Raw genomic sequence first — 25,545 nt, forward strand, 5'->3', positions numbered from 1 at the left:
AGTGTATGATGTACATGTATTATTACAACTCATGTTGGTACTTATTTCCGTTTGCAATGAGAAACAGCGGGTCCGTAAGTCTCATAAGACCCCAACCAACAGATTGAATCTGATCGATTTGACGCTGGCATGCGAAAAGGGACATGTATTACCATCGAAGAAGGGAAGGCAACAAGCCTTTGATCTGACTGCAACACTGGAACAGCTCGATGATTTTCTGTGATCTCCATTCATTGTTTCTGTCTCAGCATTCCCATGTGCAAAGGCCCCATATGTAAGTGCCCAGCCCTCAGAACTGGTCTTCTCCCTATCCACATCCATCTGCCAGACCTGATCTGAACGAAACACACACCATTCCATTCCGTTTCCCGCAATGCCTCCCTCTGTGATACCCCTGGCTGTGACACTCCGACTGCCTGCTTTGTTCCCAGCCAAATCACCGCACCTCCGTGTTTGTGTGCAAAAGACCAAAACCAAAAAAAGGGAACAGTTTCAGGCGACCGCAATGTCCGCCGACGACAGCCGAAGCAGAAAATCAAGAAAGCAAAAACGCAAAAAAACTCCTCGCTATGCCCGCTTGGATGGGGAGTTGCTTACCATTGGTGTCTCGTTCTTTGGAAATACTCGTCGTCGAGCGCTGTCTGTGGTGTGTAGACGTTCTTGTTTTTAGAATTCAGGCGATCCGATGGTTCTCCGCGAAGCATGTGACCCATCTTCCCTTTCATTCGCTCTACAGATCTATTGCGGCACCTCCTTCGACTCCGCCTTGATAGAAGGGCTCCCGAGGCGCGACGGATCGGGCGTGTTGGCGTGCTCGGCCTTGCTGCCCTTCTCACGCCAGGTGCTGACGGCGGGCACGTCGGCGTAGATGCGCTCTTCCTCGGTCTTGTAGGCGCGCGGCGTGAGCTTGATGAGGCAGTGCAGCGGGACCTCCATCCAGGGGCTCTTGTCCTGCGCAGAGCCCATGAAGTACGCGTAGATGCAGCGCAGCACGGCCTGGTGCGTGACGATCAGGATGTTCTCGCTGCGCTCGAGCTCCATGATAATCGGCTCGAGGCGGATCACTACGTCGCGGTAGGACTCGCCGCCCGTGTAGCGGTAGTTGTACTTGTCTTCGTCGCGGGCTTTGAAGTCGTGCGGGTACTGCTGTTCGATGTCCGCGTAGGTCAGGCCGTCGCAGACGCCGGAATCGAGCTCATCCAGAGCTTTCCAGGAAAGCTTCTCGTAGGGGAGGTGGTGGGCTGTTTGGGCAGTGCGCTTCAAGGTGGAGGTCCAGACTGTGAGGGGCCGGTCGCCAGCGGATTGCTTGACAAGATCAGGGAGGACTTGGGCGTAGCGCTGGCCGCGCTCGGAGAGGTTCGCATCGCCGCCGATTTGACCGGAGAGATTGTACATGGACTCGCCGTGCTGGGACGTGTGGTCAGTCTAGACAAGTGTGAATAGAAAATGACAAAAACTTACCCGACTGATCCAGATGCTCCTGGGCTTGATGTGCAGGTTCATGAGGTAATATACCACGCGCGACTGCAGGTAGTCCTGTATCCTGTTGATAATGACTTGACTTCCAACATCAATAATCTTGCAGTAAGTCATATCAGACTCGTCCTCGTCCAGTGTCTCGTATACCCGCTCGTACATTGTGATGCGCTGTCTGAAATCAAGCGCCGCCTGCTCAGGATCTTGGCCTTCGTAGTCCGGGCTGGTCAATTTGACCTCGCGGATGTTCGACATGATGACATCCTCATCCTCGCACTTGCTCTCGACGAACAGTGTCTCCACTCCCTCAGCATCGCAGCGGTCCTTGATCCACCGGCGTCTCGATTTTGTAGAGTTGGTGGCGTCTAGAATGGCAATGAGGTTGTTGGGCGACTTGAACCACCTCATCATATCAGCGACAGCCGCCTCTGCGGCAGCCATACGAAGACGCTCGCCTTCCTTGTTGCTCGTATCGAAGAAGTCGGCGGTCGGGTGCGGGGTGTCGTTGCGGCGATACGAACCGACGTTGAAGCACCTCGCGGTGATCGAGAGCCAGCCCAGATATCTGACAACTGCGAAACAAGGGTAAGTACGTTGCCTCAGCGGTGTGCGACTCTCATCCAACTTCCAAGCATACCTTTTTGTGCAATCAAGCTCTTGCCCCTCGCGGGCAGCCCGACCATCACGACGCATATCCTGGTGTCCTCCACTTGTACACCGACTCCATTGGTCTTTGAGTTGGGCCTCGTTCTCGAGGACGGAAGCATGAACTCGCCCTGGGGAGACCAAGCAGTGCTGGTGCGACGCTGGTCCGCAATGGCCGTGTTGGCGACAGCTTTATTGGGCGGAGGCATGGCGGATGGCATTGTGGTGAGCGAGCGGGATTTGTGTGTTGCTGGGTTGAAGCGGTGGGGTCAGGGTGCACTCTGTTCAGTGCGAGCGAGAGGGAGCGTCCAATGCAGGCGCTGAATGCTTTCGGGCTTGCCGCGTGTAGTCTGCGCTTGCCTCTAGCAATTTCATGTGAAGGCCGAGGGCCGGTCGGGTGCGAGGGAAGAGTGCGGGTGGGTTGGCGGAGGGGCGAGACCGACTTTGGAGGGTTTCAGTGAGATGACGTCCGACACGTGCAGTGAGTTGCACAGGAAGGTGGACGTGAAGTGAGGCTTCCCTGAGGAGTGACGGCGGCGGTCCGAGGAGGCTGCTCCGAGTGTTTCTGAAGCGACGACGACGACGACTACTACGACGTTCAACGGTGTGAGAGTGCGGGGCGGCTGCGGCGAGCTGGGAGGGCATCGTCCACCGTCGTCTCGACTGCGAGGCTACTGCGCCTGGGTCTGCTGCTGCTGAGCCTACGCTTGCCGGAGCCCCACGCTGAGCATGACGCTCGCCGCCCTCACAGGCTCACACCAATGAGTGCCGTCATCGTCTTGGGCCTTCCGCGGTGGCTTGCGGTCGGCGGAAGTCGGAGCGGATCTGCGTACATACGAGGTCTCGTGGCCACCCTGCGACCGTTTGTCCGCTACGACGCCGTTCAGTCGACTCCCGGGTGAGACGTGATACAACATATCATGCACGTGACCGTTGACAGACATTCTGTCCTACCGATAACTCATCTCCCTGTGCCATATTGCTCTTCGACGCCGTGACCCGGCATCCGCAACCGGGAAAGCCGGCGGGTCCGGGGCCGCAAACAAGGTGCCGTAGCCTGATCTTCGATGGATCCATTCACGGCTTGTGAATCCAAAAACAGCCTAAGGCAATCCAAGCGTAATGATGATGGTGACCGCCTTTTGGGTGACAGGAAGAGATTTTTATCGATGTTCTGGCCACGGACACGTGCTGGCTTGCGACCTGGTCGGTCCACGGATCTGTAACACTACTGGCAGAGAAAGTGGATTATGATGATCCAATTTTAGCACTGGTCGAGAGTTCCTCGTACTCTCGCTATAATAGAAGTGTGACACTCAGGGACAATGTACAGAAATGACAAAGCTCGTCAATTGTTTTTATGCCGTTGCAGCAGGCTTCTGGCGATGATGGATAAAATTGAATACCCTACCCCTAGTTTTAATAAGTTGAAGGCGTACTCTTGATGCTCAACCCGACGCAGAACGGCGGTAGAGCTATATCAACAAACGTTTCAGAGACACAAGCATCCATCAAGCTTGATCCTTCTACGGGGCAGGCCTCATTACCACGTGAGTCCTGTCTGCTGTGCATCTTCTGTACTCATGCCGTATCCTCGTAAACGCGAAAGCCTGCAGCCGGTATTCCATCGTCCAGCAGCTTCTTCCTATGAGCGATCAAGCGCTTAATCTCCACCTCGACAAGATTCAAATGTCGAGCCCCCTCCGCCGTCCCATATAGCCTATACAGTACCAGCACCTCGATCGTACAACGCCGGTCAAAATCCACGCTCACCGTTCCATCATCGTGTCTAGCAACAATCATCCCATCTGCATCATCCCGCAGCAGCTCCGAGCTCTCAACGCCCCAGTCGACTCCGAGAATGATCAGCGCGGCGTACACGTCCAGCTTGTCCACCCGAACAACATTTCCGTCGCCTTCCCGTGGAAGCGGTGGGCCGGCCTCATTGTCAATGAACTGATTGATGGCGAGCAGCTTATGCTCTATGGCCAGCGTCAGAGGTCCAGCATTCTCCCAGACGCCTTCATGGTGTTCTTCGGCTTCCGGGGACTCGACGACGATTGCTTTCGACTTCTTGGGCAGAGATTTCTTGCGCTTCCTGACAGGCGACGAGTTTTCTTCCGCTTCGGCGGTCTTGCGCTTGCGTGACGCTTTCGGCTCGGGCGCTGCGATAGTTCCTTGCTTCGCGTGCGCTCGCTTGGCGCGAGTGGTGCTTCGGGTTTTGGGCAGTGGTGATAGCGGAGCAGCTTCCTCTTCTGTTTTTCCATTTGATGATGCTAAAGGTGCGCTCGTCTTGCGTTGCCTCTTTTTCGGAGGGAGCGGAGAGCTATCGAAGGCGATCACGACGCCTTGTGCGAGCAGCGATTCGCGCTGTTCGAGCAGCTGGGCGCTACTGGGTGTTGCTGGTGTGGACGGGCCGGGCGACGAAGTACCAGTCTGATGCTGAGCAGGCTTCTCGGGGGTAGCAAACTCGGTCACTATCCCATTGTCAATGAGGGACTGGCGTTCTGCAATGAGCTGTGCGTTGGTAGGTGTGGTTGGCGTGGACGAGGCGAGCGAGCGCGCGGAGGCTTTGCGCTTTGGTGGCATTGTCTTGAGCTTTGATGGACTAATTTGTAGAGATCACCCAGATTTAGCACAAGCTGCCAAGTGGGGAAATGATGCAGGTGGTATTCTCGCTGTATTGTATGATCGACGAATGCGGAAGTCGTGGACGTATTCCCGGACAAAGGCTTTGTCTGGCGTGGAGCGCTGTAATATCAGGTAGGCTTATACGCAGAAATCTGTTGTATGGCGTATAATGAGTACGCAGGTTACTGGCGATTTCGAGAGTCGTCCGACAACTTTTCCCAAACGGAAGGTTGTGGCTCGGCTTTCGCGCATGCTCACGTGAAGCATAAGCCGCGGTCGCTTGGCGCGCCGCGCTCGTAAGTGAAGTCGGCAGTGGAAGTCATGACCTCGATGCCCTTATCACATCGCGATATACCCTCAGTTTTTCGAGCTCGATCTTTCTCCATGGCGCTGTCATGTGCGGGATGGGTGTCCTCACGTTAGAGTCTGTCTGACCATCGCCGTTTCGTTGGCGCGTTTGAGTACTTGAGGCTGTCTTCATGTCCTCACCTGTCAAAGTCAATTACATCGGCTGTTCGCATAGTACTTAGGCAGGACCATTGCAACATGTTTGCTCGAATGTTTCAGTCGTGTACCATCACATCAGCTCTCGAAAGTGACAGCATAACTGATAGCATCTCAACCCAATCTAAGCACCAATCAATTAAACAAACAAACAAAATGGCAATGTCTGCTTCTCAATCAGTTGCAACGTGAGTAACTCCAAAGGATTGCCTCACGATTCTCAAGCTAATGCCCGCGTCAGCGCCGACTCCTGGGCCGAGCTTGATGCCGCAGACATCTTGCTCAAGCACTTCAGCGCGCCGTACTACGAACCCGCGAAGGAGTTTGTCCGCAGGCTTGACGAGGCCAAAATCTGGCGCGCAGGAAAGAAGCGCAGTCGCAAAGAGAAAAAGGCCGGCAGTGACGCCGGTATCGCAAAGAAGCGCAAGCGTAGCAACGCTTCTTCCGCTACTACCTGTCCGCCTCCAGTTCCAAAGTGGACTAAGCAGCAGAGAGAGGAGGCTGCCGAGAAGAAGAAGCAAGAGGCGGCCGATGCTGCTGCCAAAGGCGTCCGAAGGTCGGGGAGGGCCACCGTGCCCAGTGAGAGGCTCCTCAACGCCGATGTCACCTGGGTGCAGTTAAGCGCATGAGCGCCCACGGCGGCCGGCTGCACTTGAATGTGGCCTTCATAGTTTGCTTCACCAAGAATGATAAATTGTGATTGTTTTACTGCTCTCACTTAAATCTATCATCAATTAGGACAATTTTGAAATTAGACTGTGACTTTCCTTGCCAGTGATGACGATAGCCCTGGTAGGTCAACCGTGCCCCAATATTTGGTCGCATCGCCAGCGAGATGACCTCCAATCTGCGCTTACTCAATCATACGATCGTCCACGGACAAACATGTGAAAAGTGCATGTGATGCTGTAGAGCTGCAAATAAACAGGCAGACCGATGAACAAATCTTTGTCAAGTGAAGTCGCCTGTGAAACGTTCAGACGGCCTTAGGACGTTGCACGTGATCTGACCTCCGCGGTCAAACGTCATTCGCGCGAGAAGGTGCCACCCGCAAGCCGAGCGATCTTGGAGTCTGAAGGAAGCAACCGTGCACGAGCTCCAAACGTCCTATGAGTGAAGCAAACTCATATTCTATTGCAACAACCGCACCGCCCTCTTCATCAAACCCCCGCGTGCGACTGCTGGAGTCCGGCTCTGTCTGCGAAGCGCACTACCCTACATCTTATTCGACAAACACCCAACCGGAAGAGCTCTACTCGCAGCGCCTGCACCGCTGCGTTTCAGACATTCTACCACTTCGGCTTTCATCTTACCTCACGACCACGGTTGCACAACCCTCGAAAAGCTGGGTTTGACTGGAGACGAAATCACGCAAACCCTCCCAAAAAGCCACGCATACACATGATAATCACCTGCATTTGATTACTTCACGCACCAGGCGCGGTAGCCTGATCTTATACAGCGCAGTCGCGCAACCCTCCGACTGCCGCCATCATGGGCAGGATCAAGAAGACGCCGTCGGAGCGTCATACTGCCACAATCTCTCCCGCCATCACAGAGTTCGTTGAGACAGCATCACGGACGCCGCTTCATGAATTGCCTTCAAAGCTCACCAGCTTCCCGCGCTTATGGCCACTGCCTCGCGGAGACCTATACCACTGGATTCCTCTGCTAGACCGCTTCGATCACATTCTCGAACTTTTCAACAAGGAGTACGGTCTCAGCGATGGTCCCCAGACACAGCCTTTCGAGCGTAGATTGCTGGAAAAGGGCGATGCAGAGGATGGAATGCCATACCCTGCCGGTGGTGCTCAGAAACAAGAGCTAGATGCGTCAGGTTATTCAGCAGAGGGCGACAAGGAGCTTGTGGAAGCTATCGTGTACTTCACTCGCCTGCTTCTGGAACACTGCGGTAACCGTAGCTTGTACGCAAGCAGCGGGCACATCAACGACCTCCTGCACACTACGTCGTTGAGCCTGCTGAAGGCGGCATTGAAGCTTGGTCTGCGCCTTGCACAGCGCTACCAAGTTGCTCGGTATAAGAACAACTCGGCGCAGATTCAGCCAACGCTGCTAGCAAACCACTATAACTTCAATCTTGACAACTTGCACAAGGTCGCATTGCCCTTCCCCAAGCCGCCGAGCACTCTCTCGAACGTGGCTACAACGACACCAGGTAAGGGTAAGGACAAGGCTGTCCCTACATCTTCCTTCAACCCTTCCGACCTCGCTGCACTTGTAAAGGAGCCGCTCTCCGGGACTCTGAAGCGCGAGCTGTCAAATGTTCACGTTACCTTCTACGATCAGCCATCAACGTTTGAAAAGCCTCATGCCATGCACACATCTCAAGCTGAGGCTGCGCCGGATTCTCCGACTCCTGTGCGTAGAACATCGGCCCTCGGCCCTTCGAGAGATCGGCCGCCTGTTGGTGACCGCAGTCAAAGTACAAACGACGTGGGCGACACTCCGGTAAAGTCGCGCGAGACTGATACGTCTAATGCTCCCAAGACCTTCCAACTGCCAGCCTCTCGGGTGGCAGAGGTCCCTTCTTGGCAACTGATGCGTGAGGCAATGGCTAGCGTTCCAAAAGAATCCCATTACGACCTTCTCAACCGTGTTCGCATCGCACAGGCCTTTGCTTCTCCGCAACCGCCCATACAGCTCCTGTTGGAAACTCGGCTGCTCGCAATCGCCAACCTTGCTTACGCCGTGGGAGAGTCAAAGTTCCAGGAGAAGATTGGCCAGGCTGATGGCGAAGAGCCTCGCAGGTTTCATTTGGCACAGCAGTTGTGCGATCTCCTGCAACCGGTGTCCAACGGCCAGAGTGTGCTCGCTCTCGACCTTGAGACAACTGTACTGCAAACACTCGAAGCACTGGTCCGGCTCAAGCACAAGTGGTCGGAAGTCGTGGAAGCGCTGGCCATCACGGTGAACCATGGCATCCTGTACTACGAGCTTCGCAAAGCAGTTGCAACCTTACATTCCGAAGATCACGCGGACACCGAACTCGAACTGAAGGAAACCGACTGGCGGACAGCCACATTGACACTTGTCGACACGGTGTCCCAGGCCAACCCGCAAGCCAAGTACGCCGAAAGGATGCTCGCCGCAGGTGTCATGGACATCGAGATTGAAGTCCTCTCTCTGCGCACCAAGCGTGCTGAACGACACCAGGAGAAGGTCATTGGTTTCCTCGATGCTTACATTCACAACATCGCCGCCTCCTTCCAGACCTTGACCTCCCTCAAGGGCCTCGACATCGTCAGCGACCTTGCTAAGTACGAGGTCGACACGTCATTGGCGAGCCTGGAACGCGGCGAAGAGATGCCCGCGAGTTACAAGTCCAAGGTCATCGACTACGATATTCCTTACTACCAACAAGCGACCCTGCGCTCACTTTTCAAGTTCATCGTCCATCTCTTCGACCACAACTCTGGTGTTCACGATCGCGAGTTGCGGAATCTCCTGGACTCACCTCAAATGCTTGGAGCGCTCCGAACAGTCATCGAGCGCGCCGGCGTCTTCGGTTCGAACGTTTGGTCTGGTGCCGTCAACACTGTTAGCAACTTTATCCACAACGAGCCGACTAGCTTCCAGGTCATCGCTGAGGCTGGCCTCGCGAAGGCAATTCTGGAAACTATTACAAAATCCAATCTGTCAGACGAGATCCCTGCAGACTTTGAGCCTAATGTCAGTTTTGAGCCAGAGCCTGTGGAAGTTGTCGACGGTGAGGTCAAACACCCAGTCGTCGGCGGCATCCTGCCTGTTGGTGAAACCATCTGCGACATCCCGACCGCGTTTGGCGCGATTTGCTTGAATGAGAATGGCATGAAGCTCTTCCAATCATCAAACGCTCTCGACAAGTTCTTCGACATCTTCGTCTCACCACCTCACGTCCGCGCTCTTGAAGACGAGGGCATGACAGCTGCAACTGTCGGCAACGCTTTCGACGAGCTTTCCCGCCATCATCCTCAGCTGAAAGAGCAAATTCTTGCTGCTGTCGTCAAGATGGTGAAGAAGGTGCGTTCCGTGACTCAAATCCTTGCCGAGCAGTCGGCAGTAGGCGCTAAGCTCTGGACATTGCCTTCTGGCGAGGAAGAGTCTGAGGTCTCTGGCGGCGTGCGTGCTGTCGCTGGTCACGGGGTTTTTGAGGCCAGTGGCAAGATCACTGCGAGTGAGATTGGAGAAGACGCCCCCGAGCGCGCGAGGGCAACGCCCTACATCAGCGCTTGTATCAAGTTCTTGGACGGCTTCTTCCATAACTCCACCATGTGTCAGAACTTTTGCGTGAACGGTGGCGGCGAGGTCGTGATCGATCTTGCAACTTCGCCTAGCAATCCGCCAGATCTTGTTGCTTATAATGTGTTCAGCAAGATGGCAACGGTTGTCAAGCGCATGTGCGAAGAGAAGCCCCATCTCATCCTACCGAGTCTGCTCGCCAGGACCCAGGCTGCACTCAAGCACCTGAAGCCTCTGATCGATTCCAAAGAGCCTGGCAGCTACTTCAAGCAGTACACTGATCCAAGTGTCGCGAAAGAAACGCCGGCGGGCCCAGAGGGAACCACTGTCATCAAAGCTCTCACATCCGCTCATGTGTTATCGCACATGCTTGGTAGGGCGCTTGTGCCTAGCAGCTCAAGCCCGCGTCACCCGAGTTCCAACCAGATGTTCACCATGCTCAACTTCACGGATGTCTACGTCGAGCTTATCGACTCTTTCAGCAAGCTGCATACGGCTTGTCTATGGGAGAACCTCGAGCTCCGTGATCGCCTTTCAGACAACGAGAAGTGGAAGAATGGCACTGACCCTAGGCCATTCTCTCCTCGACGCGTTAACGCGGAAGGCTTTGTCGAACTGCCTCAAGCCAGCAACGGTGACGGTAAAGCGGAAGGCAATGCTAAAGGGCCTTCGGCATCTGACATTGGAGAGACGAAGGCAGAGCTTTTCGCCTTTAAGAATACAAGAGCAATTCGCTACCTCATCAGCCAGACCCCTACAGGCATCGAATCATTTTTCCAGAATCTGGGTCAAGTTTTGATCCCAAAGAGGACTACAGACCTCAACACCAAGCAGCACGCCGCACTTGTTGCTGACCACCTCGCGAAGTCAGCGCTTCGGGAGCTCGATGCTCGCAAGCTCGGCAAAGTCAACGAGGATGCTGAGCTCAAGTACGTGGGCCATGTGCTGCACTGCACGACCCGTATGCTGCTTCGTAGCACTCATTCCATGGACACGTATGGCAGTAAGGAGGCCGTCACCCTCGTTCTGCTCAAATTCTATCACGCCGACGGATTCGACAAACTCAAAGAGAAGCTGAAGTTGTTCGGTGATGTGCTTGCTCGCCCTGGTGACAAGCCTGAAGCGGTTGAGAATGCTGCTCGAGAGGGTCTCTCGACGATCCTCAGCTTCTACAGTCAGATTGTTCGACCGAAGTGCATCAACGATGCTGCACAATCCAACATTCTTTCTGTCCGCGGAGCCGACAACGCAGACTATTTCGCTCCAGGCCAATTCCTTGTTGAACTCCGCAAGGTAGTTCTCGACACTGTTACCGAGGTCTGGCACTCTGATGCTATCGTGCAAATAGGAGATCACAACGTCAAAGCTGTCATCGAGATCCTCAAGTTTGTTCTCAAGGCAGAGGGTGAGGAGCGTGGTCTTACGCGTAGCGAGAAGGCGACGCGCCGTGTCACTACTGCTGCACCTGATTTCACGCTGAAGAACTTCAGCAACGTGGACAACGTTAAAAACGCTGGCTTTGAAGGCGATCTTGCCCGCGAGGCAATTTACCGATGCAACAACCACGAGCTGTTCGCCAAAGAATACGCAGATCTTCGTAAAGCACACAACGCCCCTCGCTTTGCTATTCCTGGCGGTGACAAGGAGCCCGAGCCGGTTCCTTCAAACGATAACACCCGATCTGTTGAGATGCGTGACGCTGGTGCTGAAGAAGCGCAGCCCACTAGCAGCTCGCAGGAGGTGCCGTCTTCTGACCAAGACATGTCAGAAGATGACAATTTTGGTTCGCTTGGTGCTCTTCCAGTCGACCTGGCCAACTCCGATCTGCTAGCCATGACCGACCGGAGTCAAGCGTTGCACCGCATGCTCGGGTTCGCGACTGCCGAAGCACCTTCAGCTGAACCTCCCGCCGAGGACACCAAGAGGCCTTTCATTACCGTCGAAGACCTGAGCGAGGCCAGAGATGAGCTGCGCGCAGACATCATCGACAGATGCTTAGAGGTTTTAAGTGGACAGCCGAACATAACATTCGAGCTAGCGGACCTCATTCAAGCTGCCGTTGCTAAGTCCGGCGAAGGCGCCAACCCCAGGGCTGAGATTGGCAACACCCTCGTGTCTTCTCTCCTCTCATTGCAAGGCGAGGAAGGCTCTGAGTCGGGCGCCAAGATTTCGTCTTATGCACACCTGGTGGCTCTTATTATGCAGGAGCGGGACTTCTTTGATTCCACATTGGACGAGCTTAAGGATAACTTCGAGTCTTTCATCAATTGGATTCAACTTCGTCCGGACCAGAAGGCAGAGGATGCCCCATGGATCGAAATGCTCCTGCTGATCATGGAGCGCGTGCTTGCAGAGGACGAACAGCCCATTGAGGTCGAATGGACCGCGCCGTCCACTGACGAGCCCACGAAACCTCTACCAGAGCCCAAGATCCCCGAGCCTGTTGTGCCTCAGGAAACTCGCGCGCAGCTCTTCGGCACAATCGTGGATCTCCTGCCAAAGGTTGGCAAGAACTCTTCACTTGCGTTGTCAATCACGCGTGTGCTCGTGATCCTGACCCGCCGCCATGATCTGGCATCTCGTTTGAGCGAGAAGATGTGCATGTCTCGCCTCTTTCTCATGATCAGGCAGCTTTCGGGCGCCGTTGGAGAGAAGCTCCAGACTTCGTTCTTGCTGGTCCTCCGCCATCTGATCGAAGACGAGCAGACCATCAGACAAATCATGAAGACTGAGATCAAGAATGCGTTCGAAGGCCAGCGCACCATGCGAGCCATTGACACGACCTCCTACGTTCGCAACCTGTATCATCTCGTGCTCCGCGACCCCCAGATTTTCGTGGAGGTCACGCAGGAGATGCTTGAGATCCCTCGCTTCGATGGTCACCCCAACCGTGCACAGACTCTCGCATTGAAGCCTGTTCCGAAGCCTGAGGAGAAGCCTGAAGATGCATCTGCCACCAAGACCGAAGGCGAGTCTAGTGCTGCCGCGCAAGCGAAGCCGACTGAGACGAAGACTCCCGATGTAAACTCTACGGACGGCATCGTGCCTTTCTTGCTCCGCGAGCTTTCAAGCTACAGGGAGGTCGAAGACAAGCCAGCTCCCAAGAAGCCTGAAATCAAAGCCCCTGCTCCAGAGGGCAATGCGGCGAATGCGGGCGACGTGGACATGCCGGACGCAGCTTCAGGCGAGAAGTCCGGAGAAGACAAGAAGGAGGAGAAGCCTGTGTTCAAGGCTGAGGAGCACACCATTTACATCTACCGATGCTTCCTCCTTCAATGTCTGTCAGAGCTCCTGGCTTGCTACTCGCGCACGAAGCTCGAGTTCATCAACTTCTCTAGGAAGTCGGAGTCTCAGCCTGCCACGCCGTCGAAGCCTCGCTCTGGCACGCTCATGTATTTGCTGAATGTCCTTCTGCCTACTGGCTCTCTGGAGCACAAGGATGAGATTGTCCACCGCAAGAGACAGGTGACTTCTAACTGGGCTACCACAGTTCTTGTCGCGCTGTGCTCGCAGACGCAGGAGAACTACAATCCGCGCCAAGTCAACAGTCAAAAACAACCGGAGGAAGATCCCGACCTCCTGTTCGTCCGCCGCTTTGTTCTGGATCATGCTATCAAGGTTTACAAAGACGCGACCACTTCCCCCGAGCCCTTGGACCAGCGCTACTCGAAGCTTCTTGCGATTGCAGATCTTTTTGATCGCATGCTGAATGCCAAACCCGACAGGCAGAGCCCCATTAATGCCGCCGGCTTCGACAAGTCGCGTCAGCAGCTCGGTCGTCTGATGTACGAGAAGAACCTGATCGCAGCTTTGACTTCTTCTGTTGCCGAGCTTGATCTGAATTTCCCGAACGCTAAGCGCGCTGTTAAGCACATCCTTGTCCCGCTCAAGACTCTCACAGATCTCGCCGTAGAGCTCAGTCAGCGTGCTGAGCTGTCTTCTACGCCAGGCACTAGCACTGAAGAAGAGGAAATTGCGTCCGACACGTCCGCTTCCGAAGGAGATTCTGAGGAAGAGCGCGAGCAGACTCCTGATCTCTATCGTAACTCAGCCCTTGGCATCTACAATGCCGAAGAGGATGACGACGAGGACGAAGATGACGATGAAGATGACGACGAAATGGAAGACTACGAGGGCTACGACGAGGAAATGGAGTTCGACGAGGAAGATGGGGCTGCTCCTGGCGACGTCGTCAGCGACGATGACGAAGACGAGATGGAGGGCATGGAAGGCATGGAGGAGATGGGTCCGATTGAAGGTCTCCACGGTGACCGCATGGAAGTTGAAGTCATCGACGGATCCGACGACGATGAGGATGACGAGTCCGGAGACGAAGTTGACGATGATGACGAGGACGAAGATGGCTACGACCATGATCTCGAAGAGATTACTGGCGATGAAGAGAATGCCAGCATGGCTGACGATGTCGAAGAGGCCGACTGGGAAGACGAGGTCGACGACTATGACGACGAAGAAGAGGCTCGTCACGGCGGCCCGCTTGACCATATTGCCCACGTTCTCGGCGAGCCTGCCGACGGCGTCGACCCCGATGATGGTCTTCAGGTTGATATGGGCGCTGATGGCGAAGACGAGTTCTTCGAGGACGAAATGCCGCCCGGCGAGGACGAAGATGACGAGGAGGACGAAATCGACTTCGATGGAGACGTCGTCTACGAGCCCGAGCACGAGGACGAGGAAATGGACGAGATGGGCTGGGAATGGGACGTGCCACCACCGGCCATGGGCCGCGGTCATCACCATCACCATCGTCAGGGCGGCGCCGGCCTCGGCGAATTCCTCGATTTCATGAACGCCGATCCTTTGCGTCCGGCGCCTCCTCGCTACCACCGTGGCATCGGAAACGGACGTGGCGAAGAGGAAGGCACCAACCCTCTTCTCCAGCGCAACTTTGGCCCGGCCATTGGTGGTGACCGTGCTGGAGGTGCCACCCCGCCTTTCATGTCGCGTGGCTCGCGCATGGGTGGCGGGCAGAACATCATTGGTGACCTTGTCGCTGCCATGAACCGCGGTGGCCCTGGCAATGGTGAATTCGAGCGCATCAGCCTGAACGTCGACCCTCGCCAATTTATGGGAGGCCGCGGCTTACACCCTGTTTTCGCAATCAGCCCTCGTGGAGGTGCCCAATTCATTGACATTGACCCTCGTCGCCCCTGGCGTGAGCAAGTCCCTGGCTTCACCAACTCCCGCGGGACTTCCCCCACTGATGAAGGCCAAGCTGTTGAGTTCCGCCCTATGGTCACGTCTGTGCGATGGCAAGAGGAAGCCCGCATGCTCTTCGGTGGCAAGCACCACGAGAAGGCCACCCGCATCATCCACAGCCTGCTTAGGCTTCTCCTTCCTCCTGCCATGGAGGCCAAGAAGATCCGCGACAAGGAAGAAGCCGAGCGCAGAGCTGCTGAAGAAAAGGCTCGCGAAGAAGAGCGGCAGAAGGCTGAGGCTGAGCGCAAGGAACGTGAAGAGCGCGAGAAGAAGGAGCGCGAAGAGAGAGAAGCCAAAGAGGCTGAAGAGGCCGCCGCCAAGGCTGCTGCTGAAGCTCCTGAAGGCAGCCAGCCCGCACCGACCGACGAGGCTGCTCAAGGTTCCTCTGCTGCTGCTGGCGAAGCTGCTGCCGAATCCGCACCACGCGAGCGCATCACTATCACTATCCGGGGTCGCGAACTCGACATCACCGAACTTGGCATTGATCGTGAATACATCGAAGCACTCCCAGAAGAATTCAGGGAAGATGTTATTATGGGCCAATTTGCTGAACGCCGCCGTGCTGCACAGGAGACCGAGGTCACCCAGAGTGGAGAAGCACCAAGCGAGATTAGTCGCGAGTTCCTGGACGCCTTGCCCGCAGAGCTACAAGCCGAGCTGCTTGCCTCTGAGGCTAGAGATCGACGTCGCCGCGAGCAGCAAGAGGCTAGACGCCAACAGCGCGCTCAAGGCGGAGGACAGGCGGCCCAGGCTCAAGACATGGACCAAAGCGACTTCCTTGCCACACTCGACCCCGGCCTTCGTCAGACTGTTCTCATGGAGCAGGACCCGGAAATGATCAACTTGCTCCCGGAAGAGCTGCAGCGCGAAGCGCGCGAGCTCATTGGCGACAGGCCCAGACACCGCCCTGGGAGAGATGTGCGCGGTCCTCGTGTCATCAACGTGCCTGCGGGTGGTCTCCCGCAAGCCGGCGAGGAAACCGAGGAGCGTCAGCGCTTCAGGCCAGTGGTGCAAATGCTTGACAAGCCTGGCGTTGCCACGCTTCTGCGTCTCATGTTCGTCTCGCTTCACCACCGCGCTAAGAGCTCTTTGCACTGCATCCTTTCTGATGTCTGCAAGAACACGCAGAACCGTGCAGAGGTCATCAGCATCCTCCTCTCGATCCTCCAAGACGGAACCGCAGACGTGGGAGCTGTAGAGCGCAGCTTTGCTCAGCTCTCTCTTCGTGCGAAGCAACTCGCTGGCGCGAAGACCCCTCAACCGCTCAAGCGTACCCTCACCGGCCAAATGGTTACGCCAGCCACCGAGCTTTCGCCACTCAACATTGTTCAGCAGTGCCTTGGCACCTTGAATGCTCTTTCGAACGACAACCCGAAGGTGCAGACCTTTTTCCTCTCCGAGCATGAGACCATCAGCAGCCAGAAGGCGAAGTCTGCCAAGAAGAACAAGGGCAAGGAGAGCAGGGCTGCTAAATACCCACTCAACGCCCTCCTGATGTTGCTGGATCGCAAGTTAATCACGGAGAACACTGGCGTCATGGAAACCCTTGCTGGTCTTCTCAGTCGTGTCACTCATCCGCTGCATCTCTTGACGAAGAAGAAGGAAGCCGAGGCGAAGAAGGAGCAAGAGACTGCTGAGGCTGCTGAAAAGACAGAAGACGAGGCGGCTCCCTCGGCCGAATCTTCCGGCGATGTTCCTATGCCAGAGGCCACCGCTGAGCCTGCTGGCGCAGCATCTGCTGATCAACAGCCTGCTTCCAACGAGAAGCCTTCCTCCGACGACCAGAAGGAGGCCAAACCTGAGACAAAGAAGAAGCGGGAGCTCGAGCCGCCTGAAGTGCCTGACGAAAACATTCGCCTAGTTATTAACATTCTTGCTTGCCGCGAATGCCCTAGCAAGACCTTCAGTGACACCCTCGACATCATCAAGCACCTGACTGCCATTCCGGGCGCTAAGGAGACATTCGGCAAAGAGCTCATCCGTCAAGCCCAGGAGCTCGGACAAAACATCGTAGCTGATCTCGAGGATCTTGCCGGCCAGATAGGAACTGCGAAGACCGGCATCGATCTTCAAGGAATGGCCCTCGCCAAGTTTTCTTCTTCGGGCTCTCAGCAACGCCGACTTCTCCAGGTTCTGATTGCGCTTGATCACCTCTTTGACCCCAAGCGCATGATGGGTCTCCAGAGCGTATCTAAGGAATCCGTTGACCCCAAGCTGAAGGAAGACATTCTCACCACGCTCTCCGAGAGCGCCACCTTCGAGAAGCTTTGGAAGAACCTGAGTCTCTGCCTTGGTGCAATCCGCCAGAGAGGCAACATGGTCAACGTGGCGACCATTCTCTTACCTCTCATCGAGGCTCTCTTCGTTGTCTGCCGCAACAGCGCTCTCAAGGAGTCTACACCTGGTACTGCTGAGGTGGCTCCGGGCACGCCACTGCCGGAGACGAGGATGGAGGGTCTGTTCTTCAGCTTCACTGAGGAGCACCGCAAGATCCTGAACGAGCTGATCCGCAACAACCCGAAGCTCATGAACGGCAATCTGTCCATCTTGGCCAAGAACTCCAAGGTCCTTGAGTTCGACAACAAGCGCAACTACTTCAACCGCAAGCTCCACACTCGTACTGATCGGTCTGGCACCGGCTCTCTGCAGCTGCAGGTGTCCCGCGATCGCGTCTTCCTTGACTCTTATAAGTCCCTCTACTACAAGAGCGGTGAAGAGATCAAGAACGGAAAGCTGAACATCCGCTTCATCGGCGAAGAGGGTATCGATGCAGGCGGTGTCTCTCGTGAGTGGTTCGCGGTCATGGCCCGCCAGATGTTCAACCCGGATTATGCTCTCTTCAACCCTGTGGCTTCGGACCGCACCACATTCCATCCCAACAAACTCAGTGGCATCAACGAAGAGCACTTGTCTTTCTTCAAGTTCATCGGTCGCATCATTGGCAAGGCGCTCTACGAGGGACGTCTGCTCGATGCTCACTTCAGCAGAGCGGTTTATAGGCGCATGCTTGGCAAGTCGGTGTCTCTTAAGGACATGGAAACGCTTGACCTTGACTACTACCGGTCTCTTGTTTGGATCCTCGAAAATGATATTACGGATGTCACTTTCGAGACGTTCTCCGCTGAGGCTGACACTTTCGGCGTTACTGAGACGATTGACCTTATCCCCGATGGTCGCAACATCCCTGTCACCGAAGAAAACAAGCAGGAGTACGTCCGTTTGGTCGTCGAACACAAGCTCGTCAAGTCTGTCGAAGACCAACTCAACCACTTCCTCAGCGGCTTCCACGACATCGTCCCCGCTGAGCTGGTCTCCATCTTCAACGAGCAAGAACTCGAGCTGCTCATTTCCGGTCTGCCTGACATCGACGTTGACGACTGGAAGAATACCACTGAGTATCACAACTACACGGCTACGTCGCCGCAGATCCAGTGGTTCTGGCGCGCGGTCAAGAGCTTCGACGAGGAGGAGCGCGCTAAGCTGCTGCAGTTCGTCACGGGCACGAGCAAGGTCCCGCTCAACGGCTTTAAGGAGCTCGAGGGCATGAATGGCTTTGCCAAATTCAACATCCACCGCGACTACTCTAGCAAGGACAAGTTGCCCACAAGCCACACTTGCTTCAACCAGCTCGACCTCCCCGAGTACGAGAGCTACGAGCAACTCCGCCAGCAGCTCTACACGGCTGTCACGGCGGGCAACGAGTACTTCGGCTTCGCTTAGGCGCTCTCTCGCTCTCTGTCTCTCGAGCGCGTCAACAATTTTGTACATGCATAGCGCAATAAGCTACTGAGCGCGGCGTTTTGGAGCGGGGGATTTCTGCTTTTCGGTTTCTTTCTTTCTGTCTATCGGAGATGTGTTCTTTTTCAGCGGTTTGCTGAAGATTGTGTGCTTCTCTCGCGGTCCATTCGGCTTGGGTCATCGGCTGCAGGCGGGGACGGAGTGCAGGCCTGAGCTGTCTTGCGCCGGTGTCGCTAGTCGGAGTGGGCTCGATGAAGCAGGAGTGGAGTACTCAAGGTAGATAGATGTAGTAATATTGTTTCTCAAGTTAGCTTTCATGGTGTTACTATGAGAGATCGCATGGATGCTTCGCATCAAGACCCGATATACGTCCAAGTGCATTCATTGACGTCTTATAGCATACTACCGATGCGAAGAAACACAGAACGAAGGACGATTGCGAATACACGATACATCTCATTATCCAGATATGAAGACTGTGCATCTCGAAATGTACAAGTCTTCCTATGCATTGATCATGAGCGACAAAATGAATGAACGAAACGGAGATCTCAAGCCATGAAGTCATTGTTTATGATGCCGTAATGCTAGCCTATCTACCTACGTGCTGTATGGCCCAAGATAAGAAGGTCTTTTCTGTAGAATCGAAAGAACAAAAGGCAAAAAACGTCCCTGCTAAAGGTTACGCAGCCCAGAAGAAGCGAAGTCGGCGAGAAGCCGTTCAGCCCGGTCGATCTGCTGAGGGAGTAGTGAAGGCTTCAAGGACGAGTTGCAGCACACCGACCCGCGGCGTGCTGTTGTCTCCCTCTCCTGAACCAATCACTCTCTCGCAACCCGCTGTCTACTCAAGCTTCAGCGCACGCGCGTGGCTCCTCTTCGAGTACCCCTTCGGCCCCTCGCCTTTCCCGTGGCCGTGGAAGGTCTTCTTGAGAATGTACGCGATCCAGTCCAGGAGGTCCTTGAGCGTCATGCCCTTGGACGGCGCCTCGTCGGAACCCTCGGGCGCGGGCGCGTCGGGGGCATCGGTCGGCGAGGGCGGCGCGGCCGTCGCGTAGCCGCTGGGGAGTGCCGTCGGTGCGGCTTCGGTCGGCAGCGCTTCGGTTGGCAGGATCGAGGTCAGGTTCGCGATGTAGGAGCTGATGATCGGGTTGACGGACGCGGAGGGCACGATGCTAGTCAGGGCGGAGGTGGGAAGGGTGGAGGTCAGATTCTGGAGGGCGGAGGAGAGGACTGGCTCCAGGGACACGGAGGGTGCTGGAGGCGCGGAGGTTGGGACGGGGGCGACCAGAGTGCTGTTTGCTGGGCCGTAGGGAGCTGGCGCGGTAGGTGCGGCCGTCGAGGCGGTCTCGGTCACGGTGATGGTGCTGCCTAGGCCGCTTGAGGCGCCGGTGGGCGCGACGAGGGTGCTGTTTGCCTCTGGATATGGGAATGGTGTCTCGGAGGGGGTGCCGGAGGTTGTGTCTACCGGGTTGACGATGGAGCTCGAGGGAACAGTCGGACCAGCCGTTGGCGCCACGACAGTGCTGTTCGGCGATGGGTAGGGGTATGGCAAGCCGGTGCCAGCGCTGGGGACGACGAAAGAGCTCTCGGCCGGCTCTACTGGGATTTCGGAGCTTGACTGCTCAGGGCTTGCAATTGAGCTGGAAGGTGCAGTTGGGCCAGCAGTGGGCGCCACGACGGTACCGTTTGGCGAAGGGTAGGGGTAGGGCAGGCCAGTTCCAACGCTCGGCACAGCGGAAGAAGTGTCAGCGGGAGCAACAAGAGTCGAGGACTCGGCCGTTGGCAGGACGATCGTGGTGTTCACGCCAGGGTAAGGGTATGGCGCGCCAGTGCCCGCAGGTGGGACAGCAGGGCCAGTTCCTGTGGGGAAGGGTGCTACAAGAGAGCTGGAAGGAGCCGAGGCAGTAGGTGCAATTATCGAACTGTTGCCCGCAGGGTAAGGTGCAGGGACATCGGTCGGGACAGTCGGAGCACTGCTGGCCGGGCCAGAAGCAGCAGTCGAGGAGGCACGCTCGGTTGTGACAGTGACAGTGGAAGTGATAGTGCGAGTGATCTCACGGGTAATCGTAGAGGTAGCCGCAGGAGCTGGGGCGGAGCCACCGCTTGGGTAGACGGTCAGAGTGGCAGTAGCAGTGACATCTTTCGTGATAGTCTGCGTGTTCGTGATCGTGGCCGTCTCCGTGATGGTTGAGACGATGGGGGCGCTGCTGTCGTCCGGTGAGACCAGGGTGTTGCTGGGCGCCGGTGCGGTCTCCGTGACTGTGACTGTCTGGCCCTCGACTGCAGACCCCGAAGGATAGACCGTGGCAGTCTGGGTCAACGTCGAAACGCTGGTGACGGTGGAAGTCGTGGTTGGCTCGCAAGAGGAGTAGTCTTCCTGAGGGAAGGCTTCCCGCTTAGCAGCAGTGGCCAGGGTGGCCAGGGATGCCAAAACGGCAATCGTAGAGGATGTGAACTTCATGTTCGAGGTTGAGGCTTGCTTGAAAGAACGACTGGGGTCTGTTTTTGCTTTGCCTCTTGAAACCCGCGAGCACCAGTGCTCGATGAGGAACGAATGAATGTGATGTAACGAATGAAACCGCTCACAGAGCGTTTGGAAAAGACCGTGGTCACCGGGAACGATGGGCGTGCGTGTGTGAAGAAAGCAAAGGAGAGATGCTACGGATGGGCTGGGGACCTCATATACTTACCAATACTCGCGCCTTGCGGTCGTTGTCATACCTTCTGCCCAGACATGCTCGGTTTCACGATAGAGACGTATCGAGAGTGCGAAGACTACGCAAGTCAGGGCCTCCCGCCATTCGTGAGCTTGCGGCAAGCCACCTGCAATCACCAGCGTGATGAGGGCTCCTCGGCGTGTGGGCGTACGAATGGGAGACGAGGATTAGATGGAGGTCCCGCTGCCAATAGCACATCAGCCGAAGAGGCGCACGGTAGCGGTACCCTTCGTCATTTCCGCATCGGCGGGCGTGGGGAGAGAGTTGCGATCTCTGACGATGCGCGTTTCGGGTTGAAGATTAGTCGTTTAGCCAGTCGGGAGGAGTGACTTCAAGCCGGTCTAGGCCACTTCGAGCCCCTGCATTCCCGCCTGGATTTGCGTGGAAGGATTGGATCGACGACCAGGTGGCAGCCTTGGGGAGGCTCTAACATGGGTCGGACGGTGATATGCCAGAAATACACCATCTCTGCCGTGTGCACAGTAGTTTGTCTCGAACGCAACAAGGCCAGCGTCCCTGTCCTGGCTCACGACTCCTGATCGCTGCCAAGAAGCCGAAATGCAGGGCGAACTGGTTCGACTCCCAGGAACGTCGCGCCCAATCTGCATCTGTATAAAAGACAGGCATGGCCGGCTAAAATGAGGAAGTCATGGAGGGGGTAGACGTGGAGAGGAAAAAAAAAGAAGAAAGAAAAAAAATCTCATAGCTGAGAATGGTTTCGATCCATTGCCCTCCGGGTTATGAGCCCGGCGCCTATGTGAATGTTAGGTACGATTCATGGGTACAGATTTCTCGAAGTGAGAACTTACGCTTCCGCTGCGCCACTCAGCTTGTGGATGAAGGCTTGGCTTCTGCAAAATAATATGTACTATTGTTATTTGCAGAGCTGACGGCAAGCCTACAACCTCATTCAAGGGAATCAACGCTACCAATACATCCTGAACACCTCAGCTGCGCGAAAACCTGATTTCGCATTTGCGCATGCTAGAATATCCTTTCTCTTAATGACCCTAGGACCTCCAAACACTGCCCCGGGTCACAATTGACACAATCCGTGTTCTCCTATCGGTTTCACACTGGCACCAATCTTTTAGGCTGTTCTGCAGCCGCTTGAAACCATACCCAAGCCACCATGGCACCGATTACCGGACCATCTCATCTGGTCAACTCGCTAGCGAGCCCGGCACATCTCGAAACATCCGCCTCCCAACTCGACGGCGTTCCCAAGGATTTGGAAGACTCGATCCGCTTTGAAACAAGCAGGCTTCTCCAAGCGACCGGCATCTTGCTGCGGTTACCTCAGGAAATAATAGCGCAGTCCATCGTGGTCCTATCGAGGTTCTGGTCTGGTGCTGATGGAATGAGTCTGTTGGAGTGCGACGCCGTGGTGAGCATTCCCCTCACAACAGCAACCAGATGATCTACAACTGACACCCACCAGGACGCAGCAGCCGCCGCGCTCTACCTAACCGCCAAACCCTCCGCCACCCCTCTCTCCCCCAGATCCCTCCTCACCGTCCTCGAATACACCAGCACCGTCTCCCCCCATTACTCCCAAGCTAGCACAGGCGCCTCCGAACCCCAGTGGTCCCTCTCCGAAGGCTCCTACGAAACCGCCCGCGACCGCCTCTACGCCACCGAAGCACAGCTGCTCCGCACCCTAGGCTTCCAGACCCACGTCGCGCTCCCGCACGCCCTCTGCATCAACTACCTGCAGACCCTGCAGGTTTTCAAGGCGCCTTCCTCGGACGGCTCCGCGCTCGCGAAGCGCGCCATCAAGCTGCTCAACACCGCGCTCCTCAGCCCGCAGCAGTTGTTCCTCACACACCAGCCGCCTGCTCTCGCTACGGCGGCGATTTACCTCGCGGTGCGCGAGGAGGGGGTCAATTTGCCGGATGTGGAGTGGTGGGAGGTCTTTGATGTTGATAGGGAGGAGTTGGGGTTTTTGGTCGTGGCCCTGACGAGTGTGGAGGGGTTTGCGGAGAGGGAGAGGGAGGTTTGGGGCGACAGGAAGGTGCCGTTGACGGTTGGGGAGGTGAGGGCGGAGATTGAGCGGAGGACGATGCTGGAGGAGGGGGAGTAGATGGTGTGGTTATCGTTATGTCCATGTGCGTTTGTGTTTTGGGCTAGCTGGTTTGATGATGCGCGATTCGCCCCGTGTAATAGTCTGCTTCGATGCCCACTCGAGCCGGGGCTCATCTCGTTCTGCTGTACGTGGACAGCTTCTTCCTCGATAGCTCAAGGCTTTCGGGCCTGCCACTTGCCATGCTCACCAGTCTCTTGGATGCAATAAATATACCCAGTGCATATCCCCGGAGCGGGGTCTTCCACTCTCAGCTTCAACACCAGCACTTTATTCATAATGTTGAATTCATCTACAGCTTCGCATCCTTCGTGTGGCGATAATCATAATGCCAATCTTCCCGTGCCAAATCAGATCGCACTTGATAATTCTCTTCCGCATCCTCCACAATTTGCATATCCACGTCCGCCACCGCCATGCCCTCTGCACAACTCCCCAACCGAACAAGCGGCCCAGCGTACGGCACGCAAATCTGCGAAAGACCCGCGTAGCCCCTCCCTGGTGGGCCGCCAGCGTTCGCGAATACGACGGCTGGAACTATATGTCAGCTTGACATCCTCGAAAGTAGCAAAAAAGAGTAAGAAAGATACGCACCGCACGTATTCTCAAAACACCTCGCCGTCAACAAACTATCCAAGAACAACCCCTCCGCGACCGGGTTCACCGCCAGCCCTTTCTCCGAACAGTCCTTCAGCGTCCAGAAGGTCGGCACGATGACCAGCTTCGCCCCCTGCGCGATCAGCTCCCGCCACGCCTCCGGAAACGCCAGGTCCCAGCAGATCAGCAGCCCGACGCGGCCCAGCGGCGTGTCGAAGACCGGGTGCGCGTCGTGCGCAGACGACGTCAGGTGGTCGCGCTCGATCGCGCCCCACAGGTTCTTCTTCACGTACCGGCCTGCGATGGCGCCGCTGGCGTCGATGAAGTAGGCGACGTTGAGGAGCTGCTCCGAGGGTGTGTCGGCGTCGTGGAGCTCGAGGATCGTCCCCGGGACGATGTTGATGTGCAGGTCGCGGGCGAGGGCGCGGTAGTTGTTGAGGTAGGTCTGCCACTGGCTGCAAGCGGACTTGAAGTTGGGGTCTTGCGGGACCCAGTTTAGGAGGTGGTATTCGGGGAGCACGGCGAGGGCGGCGCCTTGCGCGGCGGCGGCGCGGATTTGCGTGGCGGCTTTGGCGTAGTTGGATTCGAGTTGCATGGGCTGGGGAGGGGTGTTAGTGGTGATTGGTCTGATTTGGGGATATTGGGGTCGTCTAGTCATTACTTTGGGGTGCATTTGGATCACTGCTATCTTGTGTGTGGGCGCCATGGTAAGTAGCAATGCGGGTGAAAGAATGAAGTCCTGGGTATTGATAAAGAATGATATACTGTAGACAGATATTGAGGAGCAGTGTCTATATCTACTAGAGATTGGTTTATCTTATGTGAGTGTTCGTGGGCTATGTTCGATTAGGAATGGGCATCCGAGTCCCGAGCGATGATAAATGTTGCTATCGACCCCGCCCTGTGCCCCGCCACGCTTGTCGGAAGGACCATGGTGGGCATGTTGGGAAGATGATGTCCTTCAGTTTCAATAGAAATTCTCCAGTTGACGTTACCTACGCTTTTCCTCGCCAGTGCCGATGTCCACGTTCAGGAGAGAAGCTCAGGTCTGCTGGTTGTAGTGAATGCCACTTTCGATTGAGCGGGATGCTCATTGGATCAGGTGGAAGAACCTCTCTCGCATGATGGCATCTCGCCAAAGCGACTCACAACGGCATGAGTAATTATGGCAACAAAAGAACTCACTTTGTCCTCTCATTATAGTTGATCCCAATTGGAGGCTGCCTTGAGACGAGGCCACATTTTCTTGTTGGAGGGAGAAGACGATAGGGTTAGGGTTGGGGTAGCAGAGCTCAGCGGAGATATAGTGACATCTTCTGTGCAACTCACGATGTGATCCAAGGATGTTGCGAATGCGGACACGAAACGTTTCGGTGATCATTTTGCAACCTCGAGTAGGGCTACCACCTCATGGGTGGTGCACAGCTGTTCGAGAGGCTGCCTCGACTCCTAAGGCTCGTAATTCCCACGTGACCAATGCCCACGAATGATAGACACTACACCAAGGTAAGCGTACGCAGGTACGCGCGCAAGACACCCTGAGGCGTTATGCAAGTGAGACCATTGGGCAGTGGTTTTGTAGTCACGACCACAAACCTCTCGAGGCGTTCGCCATACAGCTGCAGCGCACAAGCATGAACGCAGCATTGCGAGATGACAGGTGTTTCACGCCAGCAGCCAAGCGAAGACTCCCCG

At 55.9% G+C, this 25,545-nt stretch overlaps 5 protein-coding genes across 5 annotated transcripts; 2 read left to right on the forward strand and 3 right to left on the reverse strand.

Moving 5' to 3' along the window:
- Positions 1–10: 10 nt before the first annotated feature.
- WHR41_02302 (uncharacterized protein) lies at positions 11–2,800 on the reverse strand. The gene is made up of 3 exons (XM_069370908.1): positions 2,114–2,800; positions 1,462–2,048; positions 11–1,407 (listed from the first exon to the last, which is right to left on the reverse strand). The coding sequence occupies exons 1-3, from the start codon at positions 2,340–2,342 to the stop codon at positions 739–741; spliced, it is 1,485 nt and encodes a 494-aa protein (XP_069232470.1). The 5' UTR covers positions 2,343–2,800; the 3' UTR covers positions 11–738.
- Positions 2,801–3,702: 902 nt separating this feature from the next.
- Positions 3,703–4,710, reverse strand: WHR41_02303 (uncharacterized protein; the record flags this gene model as incomplete). Its single annotated transcript, XM_069370909.1, has 1 exon — positions 3,703–4,710. One exon carries the CDS (start codon positions 4,708–4,710, stop codon positions 3,703–3,705), a length of 1,008 nt encoding a protein of 335 aa, XP_069232469.1.
- A 2,040-nt stretch (positions 4,711–6,750) lies between these two features.
- WHR41_02304 (uncharacterized protein) lies at positions 6,751–18,435 on the forward strand (the record flags this gene model as incomplete). The annotated part of the gene is made up of 1 exon (XM_069370910.1): positions 6,751–18,435. One exon carries the CDS (start codon positions 6,751–6,753, stop codon positions 18,433–18,435), a length of 11,685 nt encoding a protein of 3,894 aa, XP_069232468.1.
- A 3,634-nt stretch (positions 18,436–22,069) lies between these two features.
- Positions 22,070–23,560, forward strand: WHR41_02305 (uncharacterized protein). Its single transcript, XM_069370911.1, has 2 exons — positions 22,070–22,557; positions 22,612–23,560. Exons 1-2 carry the CDS (start codon positions 22,303–22,305, stop codon positions 23,251–23,253), a joined length of 897 nt encoding a protein of 298 aa, XP_069232467.1. The 5' UTR covers positions 22,070–22,302; the 3' UTR covers positions 23,254–23,560.
- WHR41_02306 (uncharacterized protein) lies at positions 23,247–24,676 on the reverse strand. Its single transcript, XM_069370912.1, has 3 exons — positions 24,512–24,676; positions 23,848–24,448; positions 23,247–23,784 (listed from the first exon to the last, which is right to left on the reverse strand). Exons 1-3 carry the CDS (start codon positions 24,554–24,556, stop codon positions 23,546–23,548), a joined length of 885 nt encoding a protein of 294 aa, XP_069232466.1. The 5' UTR covers positions 24,557–24,676; the 3' UTR covers positions 23,247–23,545.
- Between the last annotated feature and the right edge of the window lie 869 nt (positions 24,677–25,545).

This window comes from Cladosporium halotolerans (assembly GCF_011745625.1).
Source record: "Cladosporium halotolerans strain TM138-S3 chromosome Unknown Sca5, whole genome shotgun sequence".
Lineage (NCBI taxonomy): Eukaryota > Fungi > Ascomycota > Dothideomycetes > Cladosporiales > Cladosporiaceae > Cladosporium > Cladosporium halotolerans.